Source organism: Amia ocellicauda, chromosome 20 (genome assembly GCF_036373705.1).
Source record: "Amia ocellicauda isolate fAmiCal2 chromosome 20, fAmiCal2.hap1, whole genome shotgun sequence".
Taxonomy (NCBI): Eukaryota; Metazoa; Chordata; class Actinopteri; order Amiiformes; family Amiidae; genus Amia; species Amia ocellicauda.
Genome location: NC_089869.1, coordinates 13,321,988 through 13,337,195, shown reverse-complemented (window position 1 = coordinate 13,337,195; position 15,208 = coordinate 13,321,988). Strand labels below are relative to the sequence as shown.

At 37.3% G+C, this 15,208-nt stretch overlaps 1 protein-coding gene across 4 annotated transcripts in view; it reads right to left on the bottom strand.

Annotated features, from left to right (window-relative positions):
• The window catches only part of hells (helicase, lymphoid specific), a 39,117-nt gene that overhangs the window by 6,749 nt on the left and 17,160 nt on the right, over positions 1-15,208 (bottom strand). For 2 of the 4 annotated variants that reach the window (XM_066693571.1, XM_066693572.1), the window contains exons 2-10: positions 4,282-4,382; positions 4,019-4,143; positions 2,983-3,105; positions 2,446-2,505; positions 2,202-2,232; positions 1,885-1,946; positions 1,738-1,779; positions 981-1,211; positions 254-436 (exon numbers count right to left, since the gene is read on the bottom strand). In XM_066693571.1, coding sequence (XP_066549668.1) covers positions 254-436; positions 981-1,211; positions 1,738-1,779; positions 1,885-1,946; positions 2,202-2,232; positions 2,446-2,505; positions 2,983-3,105; positions 4,019-4,143; positions 4,282-4,382 — 958 coding nt within the window. Of the gene's footprint in view, positions 1-253; positions 437-980; positions 1,212-1,737; positions 1,780-1,884; positions 1,947-2,201; positions 2,233-2,445; positions 2,506-2,982; positions 3,106-4,018; positions 4,144-4,281; positions 4,383-4,880; positions 5,159-6,512; positions 6,534-15,208 lie in introns of those variants that run through there. The other 2 variants (XM_066693574.1, XM_066693573.1) reach the window with 2 other exon arrangements.

The window sequence follows — 15,208 nt, the reverse complement described above, 5'->3', positions numbered from 1 at the left end:
TTTTGCTCATGATAATCTGAAGCATAAACTTTAGTCAAATTTATTGAACTTGGCTACTTATACAACTGTGTTAGTAAACAATGAGAATATATAGTGTTAATTTAAGTTAATTGAAAAGAAAGCATGTGGAATAAACCTGTTAGGTGATGGAAATTGCAACATCTGGGATAATGGAGTCTACAAAAAGGAATATCTGATTTAACCACAAATTAGTTTAAAATTGTCCTTTGAGTCTATAGGGAATTCTACTTACTTCAGGTGTGAAGCGCTTGAACTCGGCGACCCAGTTGGGTAGTGTGGACAGGGGCCCCACCACCAGGTAAGGTCCGGGGACCCCTCTCTCCACCATCATGGAGATGGTTGCTATGCACTGGATTGTCTTCCCCAGGCCCATCTCATCAGCCAGGATGCCATTAATCCCATTTTCCCACAGCATCTGTGGATACACCAAATACATTTTAAACTTTCAATTATTCTAGGGCAGACAATGTCCCTGTTGTTTAAATGGATAACACCAATGAAGGGGAAAAAAATAAAGAAAATGGTAAATCCCCATTTATTTATATATTTTAAGAGACATCACCACAGAGAGCATCCACTAAGAAAAGCGAATACCTCAATTAAAAGAAAAATATATTCTATTAAGATTGTCATACTTGAACAGGGGAATCACAGGCTTTTATTCAGTCCATTCTGACCTAGCAATCTAGTAATTCAGTTGTCAATTGCATAACAAATTAACACATTTGAATACATTTTGAGCTGGTTTCACAGACCAAGATCATCACTAGTCCTGAACTAACTACCCAATGTTACTTCAGGTAGGATAACCCAAGACTAGTGCTAATCAGGGGGGTCCTGTGAAACCCACTATTCATGTTCCACCCAAAAATCCTTATTGAGACACCTAAGCAAATAAAAGCTTGTGCAAAGGGAGACACTTAAAATAATGCCGAGATAACAGTGAACACAGGACTCACGCTAAGCCACTCCATGCCCTCCACTTGGTACCACCTCATGATGCCCCCAGTGAAGTACTTGGGCTGCTGGTAGGGCACCGGTTTCCCGTTGACCGTTCTCAATGGATCAAACATGTGCTGCACATTCTCCCTCTCCGTCTGCGAGAGGCGGCTCTTAATGTCCGAGTTCGAATCACTCATCTTCTCTATGTCTTCTGCCTCCCACTTCTTGGATGGAGACATCGGTTCGTCCTGTAAACATGCAACGTTACAATCCATAGATAAGATTTATTTATTTTATTATTAAAGTGACCATCTACAGATAATCACTGGTTTGTTTTCTTGAGGAATATAATCAGTTTTTAAACCAGACCACTTTTCAGTGAAGTGGACAATATACTGGACTACATAACTGTAGAACTAGCAGGTATGAGTTTGACTGTTTTAGTAACTTCATTCTGTGCTATGTTTGTTATGGGTGGTTTTAGCTTGAAGATAATTAACTCTGTATGCCGATATCAGGGAGAATTAAAATATGTGCTTCAAAGCTTTTGATTTGTGATTTATGAGAGTTTCAGACCTGTTACATTTAGGAACACATCTGTGATTAAGCTCCAAATTACTCAAAAAGAAAGCTGGAAAACCATGGTCTTACCAAGAAATTGTTGTTTTACTTTCCATGACTAAAAAGTTACATTTTAACACAACCTCTACAAGAATTATGATCAAAATCACTAAATAAGTCCTTATAAATTTAAGACATGATGCAGATAGTTACCTTCACCTCAACTTTAGGTCTTTTCGCCTTTGACAAAATATCCTGAAGGAGGGAAAAAAAATAAAGGAAAAGTTTAAAACTGAATAAAAAATAATAAATAAATCCTAAAGCACTACTATGAATTCTAAGGATTACAATTTCAATTACCTCTTTCGACATGATGTCCGCAATTTTATATTCTTCCTCTCTTCCCCGTTTCCTTCGTTCAACTAAAGGAGACATCCAGTAATTCAAGATCTGAATCATTCAGGTTTCTGAACATTATATTGATTTATAATCTCAAGATTAAACTACTCAAATTGTGAAATTTTCAAAAACAGTATTCCTACTTAAAACAATACGGTTTAAGGGTCACAGAACTGAGTCTGGCAGTGAAAATAAACATTAAAGGAAATAAACCGCTGCAAGCCCATGTACAAAAAAACAAGTATTTACAAGATAAATAAAAAAAAGAAAATCCATACCTGTCTCAGATGCAGTTTTGTTTTCACTTCCCTGCAGAACACAAATAATAGGCTTTAGTGTAAAACATTTCAATATAGTATATTATTGCTCATTGCTATGTATATATTTCGGCAATCACCATCATGGCAAGGCTAAAAACATTATGCAAGGGGTTTAAGATTAGCTGAAGATGTTATGTATAATTCTGACATAAGGCACTTCTGTAATACAAACTATCCTATCCACCCAAAACAGAGCTCTCACCTTTTCTTTGGACAAAAGAGCTGCCCTCTTCTTTTCCAGCTTCTCTTTTCTCTTTTTTTCCTGGGGTGTACAAAGAACCAGAATGAATTCCAACACATCAAAGCCTTTCCCAAGAAACATGCATACTTTCACAATTAATACTAAAGGTGTAAAAACTGTGGTTGTATTTCATTGCAGCCAGGTGACATGAGTCCATCAGTGCAGCATTCCACTCCTCTAGCTCATGATTCTCAGGAATCTTTCAGGTTCTCTTTACCAGACCTCAGAGGGTACAATTTACAAGCTGGTGAAATGAGAGTTCACTGCTCACCAGCAAAACCCTAAGGCTATGGATTTCTTTGTATTTAAGAGGTAGAAACAAAGTCACACAAACGTATTGATATTACATTTGTTCAAAACAACAAGTTTTTGAAGGAGGAATGAATCACAAGAGGAGCAAAAGTCAAACATTGATATCTGAAAAGCAAGAGGCATGAGAATCTCACACCATTTTGTATTAGATCGATATCAAGATTTATTCTGCAGGTGTGCACTGACCTCTAGCTGCTGCTGCTCCATCTTTGTGAGCAGGAACTTGGAGTAGACATTGCTCTTCTCCAGCAGGTGCTGCAGTCTCTTGTAGCGCATCTCATTGGACTCCCGCTCCCAGGACGCACGTGCCTGTCAAAAAGATACATATTTATTTTAAACAGATAGTCTGAGTACAGCAGACCGAACACCTGCTGTTTTACATCAATATTTAGACAGAAGGATGAAGAAAAAAATAAGCTGAGTTTTATTTTATTTTTTTGGTGATAGTAAAACAAAATAGATTACCATGGACATGAGTTTAAAAATGATTTAAGAAAATGAATACATTAGTATAAATCCATTGTCTATATCTATATGCATAATCCAACGCTTTCTTTAAAACCGATCAGCAGTCACTATACTTTGCCTTTTACACAAAGCACAAAACAGAGGCCTGTTAATAACCTGCAATAAATCTCCATGGGTAAGTGCCAAATCTTGAAGAAACATCCCAGACAAAAAAAGGCTGTTCAGTGCAGTAATGGCCTGCAGATTCCTGTTCATCAGACACCATGAATGATTGTATACGACTAGGCATGCCGAGGTCTGTCTGCAGCACATTCCACATCCAGACCTACAGCTGTGTCGTCAGTTCTTCAGGGACTTTCTGACACTGTGCCAAATGCTGCCTGAATTCAAGTAAGATCTGAGGCTAAAGAGTTCAATTGTATTCTACATTATACACCACACTAAAGGTATTAAGATCATTATCAGCCTATTCAACTTCTCACTGCTTACTTACCAGCTATCAAATGCACAACAATGAAAGCACAATACCTTATCAGGCTAACCATGATCTAACAAATAAGCAAATAAAATCCAAAAGGTAAATGCTAGGTATGTATGCCAGTATGACAAAACCTCAAAGTCTTCAGCTGATCTGGCAATATCAGCCTTTACACCACCAGGCACACAAACAGAAAAGAGTGCTTTCAATTGCGTGGAGGTGGAAAATAATAATGATCGCAAATGCAGATGTCAAGATGTGGAGAAGAAACAATACCTTTTCCAACATCTCTTTCTCCTCCTTCTCCCCTTCTGCCATCAGCTTTTTCTCCTCATCCAGCATTTCCTGTGTAATGATGCTTTCTGCTCCCAAAGCACCTGCCATATTCTCGGTGGGGCTTTCTGTAAAACAAGGCACACAACATGTCAACAGGCGTCAGGTTTAAGCTGAAGGTGATTTTCACGCCCTCTCTATCTTTATTTGTTCCACCCCATGGGAAGAGCAGCGAAGGCGCCTCGGTGGGCCGGCCCTGTCCTCACCTCTGCCCGGGCCAGCCTGCTCCACAGCGGTGCCCTGGGGCTCTTCTGGCTCGTTGGGTTTGGGGCATTGAGGAGAATCGCTCCTCATGGCGTCCTCGGTGCTGAGCAGACAGACAGACAGACAGACAGATCAGTCCACCATCTACAGTTAGTTTCTTTCATTCAGGAGGCAGTGTTGCAAAGATGCTGTTGCATTTCGGATGGGTTTACTGGGTTTAAGTGACAACATTAAGGTCTGGACCTTATTTGACAATAGACCACGCATGTTCATTCACATGCATTTTGTACAATGAGGTATTTTAAACAAAGTCACACGTATTTCTTTCCCTTTCTCACAACTGTCATGTGAGTTGGGCTGCAGAGAAAACTCCCTTCACCACAAAGACCATACAGTTAACCCCCGCATTTCCTTTTCACTGAAAAAATACATCCGTAGGATGATCCAACGAAGCATAGTCATGTAGCTTTTAACTCATTCAAAAAGTAAACGTAACGGAATTTACAAACGGTGTAAAACATTGCGGATTGACTATTGCAGTACATTATAGTTACATAACCTCATGTAACGTAGTTGCAAGAGAAATTAAAAACCACCATACCTGCTCATATTGGTAACTTTTTCACAGATGCTGCAACAGTATTTCTGATTCAAACGCAAAACGAAATCTGGTCCTGCGTGTAAAACCCTGACTAATTGGAGAAAATTAATGCACAACTAAACGTTGTCTAGGGTTTTTAAACAGCTCAAAGTTGGCGTCTTCAAATTGTACAGTTTCTTTATTTTTCTCTCCACGTATTTAAAATATAAAAAGCAAAACAGCCATTAACACAACTGCGCGCACAGCTTCCGACACGCTGCCTATGTTCAGAGAGGAGGTTCTCGCCAGCAGCTTTCGCGCCACTGCGGCTCGTCCCATTACAAGTCATAGGGGTGTTTGATCTGCAATGCCCAGAAATATCAATACTAAGCCATCCTTATTTGAAAGAGAAAATTTGGCATTTTATTTTTACGTGAATTTTTATGAACTGTTACATCTTAGTTGTGAATTGATAAATCGTTTTTAGAGTATTAAAGCAAGAGAGAAATCCGATCCCCCCTCCCCAGTGATGCTTAAAAAAGCCGACTTATTAATATTTCCCGCGAAGACAAAGTTCGTGAAATTAAATCACTGGCAGACAACGAGGAGGAGTCTCATGTTGCAAAGGATTGAAAACTATAAATCAGCCAGCAAGAGAATTGTCTGGGAAAGCTTGACACATAATAGTCAAAAAGCTAAAATCACGCATTGCTTTACTGTGTAGCTAAGGATTATTTTAATTAAATTAATAATGTATGCTAATTCTGATCTCGAGTTTACACATATTTATACATATAATCTGCGATATGCTACTTAAACCACATATAATTAATTATATGCTCTTAAATTCATCACCAATTTGAGCTATGCCAATATGTCAAGTGCATTATTAACTATCAGATTGCCATATGAATGCACAATATACATTGTATATACAATGTGCTTTTCATCGCATGGTTAATTTATTACATGTGATGCCCGGCCTTTTTCTGCTGCTCTAATCTTATATAACAGTTTGCCCTTTGGACGAGGGTCCGCTCTACACAATCGCATTGTTGTTAACAATGTTATCTCTCCTGTGCAGTAAAGGGTACATTTGCACATGTGCAGGAAAATAGCGTGGCGGAAGTGCGCTGGAGGACTGGCAATAAGACACACGGTTAATTCCGAAATTTTGGCAGTTAATCTTTTTAATGTCATCATACATGTGCAAATGTGTTTTTATCCATATCCCTTTCAGTTGTAAAGCATTACAAGTTTCATAGATTCCTTATATATAAAAACGCACAATTGAGAGAAAATAATTGATATCAGAGAAAATCACCCCAAACTTAAAAAGATTGTTCTTTAAGTAGATCTATTTATTTATCTAAAAATGTATAAATAAATTGATTAATACAAAAATGAAAAAGGGGTGATGGGGAAAACGCATAATACCACATTTATTCACCAGGGGGCAGATAGCGTCTGTCCCAGGACAACTGCAGTAATAAAGTGCTACCACCAGTTGAGTAAGAAAGGAAAAAAAAAAAAAAAAAAAAAAAGTTCTGGTGCTGAAAACAAACGTAAAGACCAATTTTTGTTTTATGTATTTCTTTAACGAGTTTATAAGTTTCAGTACATTTCTTCCAAGACAGTATGATAGTATCTTACCCTAGTAGTATTGTTTGTCAACAGAACAAGTAAGGAAGGAGAAGTGTTCCTAGTGTTTATCCACATTGATCTTCTCAGCCCACCTTCATGCTGTAGACCACAGGAATGCATCATCATCTGACATCACATAAAGTAAACACAACTGAGTTTCTAAACTATTTACAAATATCAGCATACACGTTTACATAGCAAATCTACATTTCCTGATATATTCCAAGTAAAAGCATGTGTGTGAATGAAGCCCTATACACCGATGGATTCATTTTCATTGAAGTGGGCAGTTCCTACTTGGCCAAATATCTGTTTTGAGTTGTTTTTTTGGCCATGTCCACTAAGGAGACTTTCCAAGTATCAGACTTCCCTGCATCCTGTACAGAACACAGTGTACTCTCACCCACAGAAAACCTTTTTTTCTGTCACTGGGGAGCTGATCTTGTCCCAGTAAGTTGAAGACTATTCATTTCTACTTTTACTAGGGTATCCCCAATTTATCCACACTTAAATGCTCCCCACATCAACTTAAAAAGATGAAGAAATGGTTGCACACAATAAAACATCCAGGTCAAACTTTCTTTAACCTTCTTCTACCTGTATGTCTGTTATTGGTATATGTCCCTATGATTTGTTTAAATTGCTATTTTAAAATTAAGTACCAGGTTTAATTATTTCCCTGTTCTTTCTTGCATTATGTGTTTGCTCCAGAGAAATAGAATTATTAATTATTTAGGGCAGATTTGGATGGGGATATCTGAAGACTTTCTACACAACATCTGACTCCTCAAGATTACCAACTGTGATTCTCCACTCCAGAACCCTTTTCATCAACAGAATATGCAAAGCACACTGCACAACATGTGTGTATTTCATGTGGTTATTTCCCCCCCATATTTGTAAACTGTTCTCCTTTTGCATTGGATACAGCTTTCCCTTTATTTGATTTTTAATCATATAGCTTATCGTGCTTTACATCTGATAGCAGGTGTCCAGTTCTTCAAATGCATAACAGTAACAATTCTCTGGTACCAGGATATACTCTGGAGATGCAGTATCTCTTCGAAAGAAAATACATTTTTCTTGACTACCAAAGATGGTTATACATACTTGTTTTAGCACAATTGTGATCTAAATGTATATTTTTGGAAAAATGGCACAATGGAATCATTCTTTTTGTAAATCACAAACTGTCTGAGTCAGTGTCATAACCCTGCCATATTCACATAACTTGAGATAACATTTTGCTGGAAGTATTACTGTATGTATCCATTACCAACCCTTCAGCTCACAAAGAGATGATTCATAACTTTACGACTGTTTCATTTTTCCAAAAGCATCAATTCTTTTTACTTTTTCATTAATACCGGCTTGAGTTTTGCAACTAATCATAAAAAAACATTAGACATGTTATGTCTCACTACCAATTAGCATAGTTATTACAGATTAACCATATGTTATTTTTCAATTAAATGTAATCTTAATGGTGAACTGAATTGCCCCTTTCCTAATTGTGCTATACTTTTCACTCCCTGGTTATTGCGCTGGCAGACCATATAGATTTGTTCACTCCTGGACCACCAAAGTACAATTTTCACAAACACTGAAGGAAAAGCTATTCAAAATCTCAACTGTTACATTAATTTCTCACATACAATTAAAAAAATACACCTGCTAAATACAACTGGTTTTCACTTACATTAATACAGATAAATGCACATTTGGTAATATTCAACCTTTGCATTTTCAAAAAGTTTTTGTTTTTGGTGGAGTAACAATGGTGTGCGAGTGACATACACTGAACTCACGGATCAATAGGAAATATTCACTGCACAGTTTTAACGTCCACACAAGAGATAGGGTTGACTTTGCACTGAATGCCACATGACAGCCTCCATAGTTGTTATTTCAGGAGGACTAGCTGAAACAATAAAACCCAACCTGAGCTCCTCCATAAATTCTTAACCCCTGATAACATCAGATCGATTTACAGAAAACTTTTGGAAAGACACAGGGTTCTGTTGCCTTGTGTACCTTATCTAATCCTCAGTCAAGTGTCTTGCTTGTGTCACATTTCATATTGTCCATTACTGTGGCCTAACTGCACTCACCATTTGTCAATTTAGCACTAAATTTAGTTACTGCTGCAGTAGCTCAGTGTAGTGTGCTATTGATCTAGTGGAAATCTAATCTACAGGTCATGCCTATAACTATAAGCAAGTAAAGCAGAGGTGATTCTATAAATTGTCCTTGCATTTAAAAGATAAAGTTAATTTCATATAAGTGCTGTAGCCTCAAGGCAACTCCTAATGTTTAAATACATTTATAATTGTGTCTAAATGTATACATTTATTTTGTATTTTGTGGATTTCAGTCAATCTAAATTTTACTAAACTTTTTACTTGTTGAACAACAGATTAAGGCATAAAGCATTTGTATAGAACACAAAGTTAAGTATTTTTCAAATTGTTTAGAAAACAATAAGTTACCTAAGTAATTCCTTTGAACAAATCATAAGGTGAAACTAAGTAACATTAAATCTGAAATGTAGAAAAGGAGTAATTATATTTTTAGATGAGCAATCATTTCCAAATGCTAATCGGGAATGGTTCCATGGGGTGTTGCATCAGCTGTTGCTCTTATAGCTTACATATGTGGGTGTTTTTGTTCTTTTCATTTTATTATGTTTGTTTTTGCAGGCTGAAGTAATTACGATATTATATGTTGTGTAAGCTCTGGTAAGGATGAGTATAGCTGGAAACAACCTCAAGAACAAAACAGTGAACTATTTTAATGAAAGTGTTTATCAGACACCGCTTGCAGCTACTGTACTGGTATTGCACAACAGAAGAGGTCTGGTTCTCAATATAGGTAAATGTGGTCGGGTGTAAGAAAACAAAAACAAGCAGACGTTTGGAAATTCCTTGGATTTATGTGGCCACATATATTTCAAACATCTTATCCCAGGGCTATTTGGAATAAATTATCAAATGTTACAAATGCACAGGAATCCCAAATCAGCTGTATTTTTGTAGTGAGTGTTATATGAAAACTTTCATGGAATGTATTGTGTTCTAAAAAGAAATATTTACGCCGGACACTGAAGACTTCACGTGACATTACCATTGTGAAAGGTCCTTGGACTTTAACAGAGTCCGTTTTCTTTTTAAAAACCTTTGCAAAGGTTTGAAGAAGTTCAGTTGGGAGGTATGCACTGAAGGCAAGTATAATGAACTTGTGCACTGTTCAGGAGTCGATATCCTTGCCTTCCTCTTCCCATCTCTTAAGTGTTATTGTCTTTATTTGATTTCATTTTAAAATGGCATGATCCAGATTGTGGTGGAACCCTTTAGGCCTATCAAATAGAGAAAACAAATTAACTAAAGCCAACTGACCTATTCAATTCCTCTCCTCTTTGGCATTGCAGTAGGCTTCTGTGACTATAGATTTTAAGGTTTGTTATAACTATAGATGGTGTATGTGCTGATAAATTATTGTACCGCGCTAGTGCAGATTATTGCACACATTCTTTGCGTGCATGTAGGAGTATGCAATTTGCCATGTGAGAAGGCATTTTTACATTTAGCTTGTGTTGATTTGCGAGTCAGTCCTTGCTGGTCAAACATTGAAACCAGAGGAACAGGAAAAGGCTTCAGGAGAGTACCAGACTGTCAGTACGTGAGGTTAAAAGATGGATCAACTGCTAATAAATGTGTATTATGAGACAGTGATTGTTACTGCTGGATAGGCAGCACTATGGACCATTCTCTTCTCAGACTAATTAGCTGCCCTAGATTGATGGGGTGGGAGATTGCAATGGTATACAGTTGTGTTTGCTGCAATCACCTGACAGTTCCTTATGTCTTTGGAGAATGCCTTAATAGACAGGACTCCTCTTCTCATGTTTTGACTAGCTGTTTATTTGACAAATGCACATGCTGGGGCCGTGGTGGTGTGATTAGCATACCTGCTGTGTATGTGTCCCAGTGTTTCCCTGTCCAGTCAAAAAACAGACTACATAAAATGACTGTAACCTCATGCACCCTCACAGACTCTTTAGTAACCACAATCCCTTGCTGCAAACCCCTTAAACACGTGGTCAACTATTTGTAGATTAAATTTAACCATGTTAAAATAATAAGACATCTCCCTCTCAGAATCAAATCAGAGATGGTTGATAAGATGTCTGTTAGATTCAAATTTTAAAACGGATGTCTTGTTTATTCAAAAACGTAACTACCAACCCATACTGCTTTCTGAAATACAGTTAACGTGCAACAGTTTCAGCTTCCTAAGACCTAACTTGTAATAACCAGGGATAATCAGCATGATTACGGCTTGACTTACATAAATACATAAATATGTTTTATTTCATTACTGTGAATGATCTTCAGCTACCCTGATAACTTATGTTTGAAAAACAAAATTAGTTCTTTACTGACGCCTGCCCCAAAGTGGCGGCAACAAACAAATACCACTAAGTAGGTTATTCTTAGGTTAGCCGTCATCGTGTTTCTTTAATGCTGTGCCAGTAATTGTTTCTGTATGCTCCAAAGGAAATTGAACTGATGTGATTCCAAGATATAGACCTGGATGTTGTTGTTTGTTTGGTCAAAAAAAGGCAAACGAAAAAACAACACAACATGTCGTGTAACAGAAAATCTCAGATGTTTCATGAGGGCAAAGTAGGTGACATAACAGATCACGTGCAGTGCAGGTTGTGGCTGCTTGTTTGGTGCAGGGAAATGCAGGTTGCTAGTGTTCAAAACTACCACTAAATCATGGTAACTCACTACAGTAATGTAAGACAAACAACAAAAAAAGGTTTCTAGAGTAGCATAACTAACATTCAGAAGTTATTTTCATCATTGTCCTTAATTGGGGTGAAACAAATAAATATCTGAAAAGTATTCCTTAAATAATATGAGAATACTCATGTTATCCAAGATCATGTTTTAAATAATTTAGCCAGAAGGTCAGGTCCTTAACATATTATTTTTCTGCCACATCAGCTAGGCTCAGTGATGTAATGGTTGTCATAAAACTGACACAAAAAAAATGAAATCTTTGGAATGCGTTACCTCCAGCACTCGCCAATTATTAACCTTATACTTAGAAAAACAACTTGTGAATTAATTGCAAAAGAATCAGTTTGTCAGTATTCCCCATTGTGTATTGCTCATACATATTCCTCACATTCGTAACTGAAACCAATGCCACACAAGTAGGATTTCGTGTTTCATATTAAAAACTATTTTTTTATTACTGTTATAATACAAATCATACAACAATTCCTTTACATCAAAGACCAGTTAAGTTATAATTATTTAATGGATTAATTAAATTGAATATGATTAATGAAGACAAGTAAAAGGAGTTGGACTCCATATTCATAACAGTGAGGAGGGGTCAATATTACACTGCTCAGAAACATTTAAGTTAAAACCAGATAAATGAATTGCATGTACTCAGTCATGTGGTATTTGAATGTCCCATGGTGTCATTCCCCATGTGAATTGTCTTCTAATTTACAATATAAATTGGTATATACACTCACCTAAAGGATTATTAGGAACACCATACTAATACTGTGTTTGACCCCCTTTCACCTTCAGAACTGCCTTAATTCTACGTGGCATTGATTCAACAAGGTGCTGAAAGCATTCTTTAGAAATGTTGGCCCATATTGATAGGATAGCATCTTGCAGTTGATGGAGATTTGTGGGATGCACATCCAGGGCACGAAGCTCCCGTTCCACCACATCCCAAAGATGCTCTATTGGGTTGAGATCTGGTGACTGTGGGGGCCAGTTTAGTACAGTGAACTCATTGTCATGTTCAAGAAACCAAGTTGAAATGATTCGACCTTTGTGACATGGTGCATTATCCTGCTGGAAGTAGCCATCAGAGGATGGGTACATGGTGGTCATAAAGGGATGGACATGGTCAGAAACAATGCTTAGGCACTAAGGGGCCTAAAGTGTGCCAAGAAAACATCCCCCACACCATTACACCACCACCACCAGCCTGCACAGTGGTAACAAGGCATGATGGATCCATGTTCTCATTCTGTTTACGCCAAATTCTGACTCTACCATCTGAATGTCTCAACAGAAATCGAGACTCATCAGACCAGGCAACATTTTTCCAGTCTTCAACTGTCCAATTTTGGTGAGCTTGTGTAAATTGTAGCCTCTTTTTCCTATTTGTAGTGGAGATGAGTGGTACCCGGTGGGGTCTTCTGCTGTTGTAGCCCATCCGCCTCAAGGTTGTACGTGTTGTGGCTTCACAAATGCTTTGCTGCATACCTCGGTTGTAATGAGTGGTTATTTCAGTCAAAGTTGCTCTTCTGTCAGCTTGAATCAGTCGGCCCATTCTCCTCTGACCTCTAGCATCAACAAGACATTTTCGCCCACAGGACTGCCGCATACTGGATGTTTTTCCCTCTTCACACCATTCTTTGTAAACCCTAGAAATGGTTGTGCGTGAAAATCCCAGTAACTGAGCAGATTGTGAAATACTCAGACCGGCCCGTCTGGCACCAACAACCATGCCACACTCAAAATTGCTTAAATCACCTTTCTTTCCCATTCAGACATTCAGTTTGGAGTTCAGGAGATTGTCTTGACCAGGACCACACCCCTAAATGCATTGAAGCAACTGCCATGTGATTGGTTGGTTAGATAATTGCATTAATGAGAAATTGAACAGGTGTTCCTAATAATCCTTTAGGTGAGTGTACACTGACCTGCACTGCTTGCGCTACAAAACATCAGGTTAAAAAAAAAAAAAAAAAAAAACCTGTTTCATTATAAAAACTGTACTTTAAAACAGTTTATCATAATTTTAGTTACAGATCACAGCTCAAACCCTTAAAATGATTCTTTAGTCTTAAATCTTAAATCAAGGATGAAAAAAAAATTCAAGCGCAAATGATAGATTTGATGAGTCTTCAATGATGGCTGCTTTTCAAATCCAAGACTAACGAAATGTCTTTTGAAACATCCTATTCAAAATTTCCATGTAAACAAAATTTATGCCAACAATTCTTTACCATGCATAGATAATATTCCAACCAGATTCCCCGATTCCATACACAGCTTTTATTTAATTTGGCTTTAATTGCTGTATGCACACCTCCACTCCCTGAAAAGGTCAAGAATCTGTGATAGGATTTTTTGTAAACCCAAAGCAGGGATCAATATCCATCTGTTCTCTGACTATAGGGTGTCAGTGCAATAACAAGAAAAACAATTTGGACACAATAATATTCCTCCCTAGCCTGTGGGGATTTTACACATTTAAGTGAAAAAAAAGATACTTTATTAGTACTTGGTACTTCTACCACAAACAGCCTGTGGCATCTTAACCTGATTAGCCATGGAATCCACAGGATTTTGAACGGTTGCCTCAATTAGATGTTTCCACACTATGTAGGGGGGAGAGGGGGAGGTTACATGACATAAACTAAGTAGTATTTCTGAAGTGTGATTAAACCTGAAGCTGTAAAAATGCCTTTGTTTGTTTGTCATTGTTTGAGGACATGTGTAGTTTATAACGACTGATTTTTTCAATTGTTTTATTTGCTTTGATACAGTTATCTTTAATGGTGTGTTATTCATTTCTATTGGATACATAAGGACAAATTAGTATGATTCGTTTTGGGGGAAAGCGAAAAATTGCATATTGTTTGATTCCACTAAGTACAATTTATTGGAAAAGGAATACATTCTACATGATTGTTTTACAGAAGCGAATGGCCAAACACACAGTGGATGGTTGCAAAAGCAATGCTTCTGTATCATTCCATGTTAATGTAACCATTAAGATCTCAGTTCCATTTCATCAGCCCCCAGAGAACAAGCACGATTTAGTATCTCTGTAGAACAACAATCATTTTAAATGGTTACATAACATTCAGAAGAAAATTAAAACCATGGGATGCATTTGTTTTGCCAAAAACCCACCATGATTAATCTCAGTGTTCAGAAAAAGTTCCACATGTTTGCGCCAATATGTGTGTGGGTTATTCTGTTTCATTCCTCTTCGACTGTCCCCACCTGTCCATTTTCCAGGCACACACTGGAGACACAGAGGATGCAGCTGTCCACACAATGGCCGGAAAACATGACAAGAAGGCATGAACCATCTTCAGAGAGAGGGAGGGAGATCCTGACTGGTTTAACAGTACAAAAAGTTCAAGGCATTCAAAATGGAAAACAGGAGACACTTCTTCACACAGAGAGTCGTCACAATCTGGAACAGACTACCCAGCGATGTGGTTGAAGCTGAAAATTTGTGAACATTTAAAATCAGACTGGATAGTATCCTTGGATCCCTCAGTTATTAATAGACTTCAAATGAGCACGATGGGTCAAATGGCCTCCTTTCTTTTGTAAACTTTCTTATGTTTCTTAAAAAGATCATCACATTTCCTGACTAACATTGTGATCAGGGTCTCTTGAAATTAACACATTTATGTTGATATTAGTTGACAAAAATATGTCTGTTTAGACATTATTATGAAAGATCAATTAAAAAATTTAATTGAGAAAAAGGTGAATTTAACTGAAAGAAAAAATCAAATTGAAATTTTAACTAATATCAAAAGTTGTACTTCTTATACATATACAAATATAAAGCAATTACTGTTTTATTGCTTATGAATTTAGTGTTTATTTAATATAGTGAACACGTTTAACAAA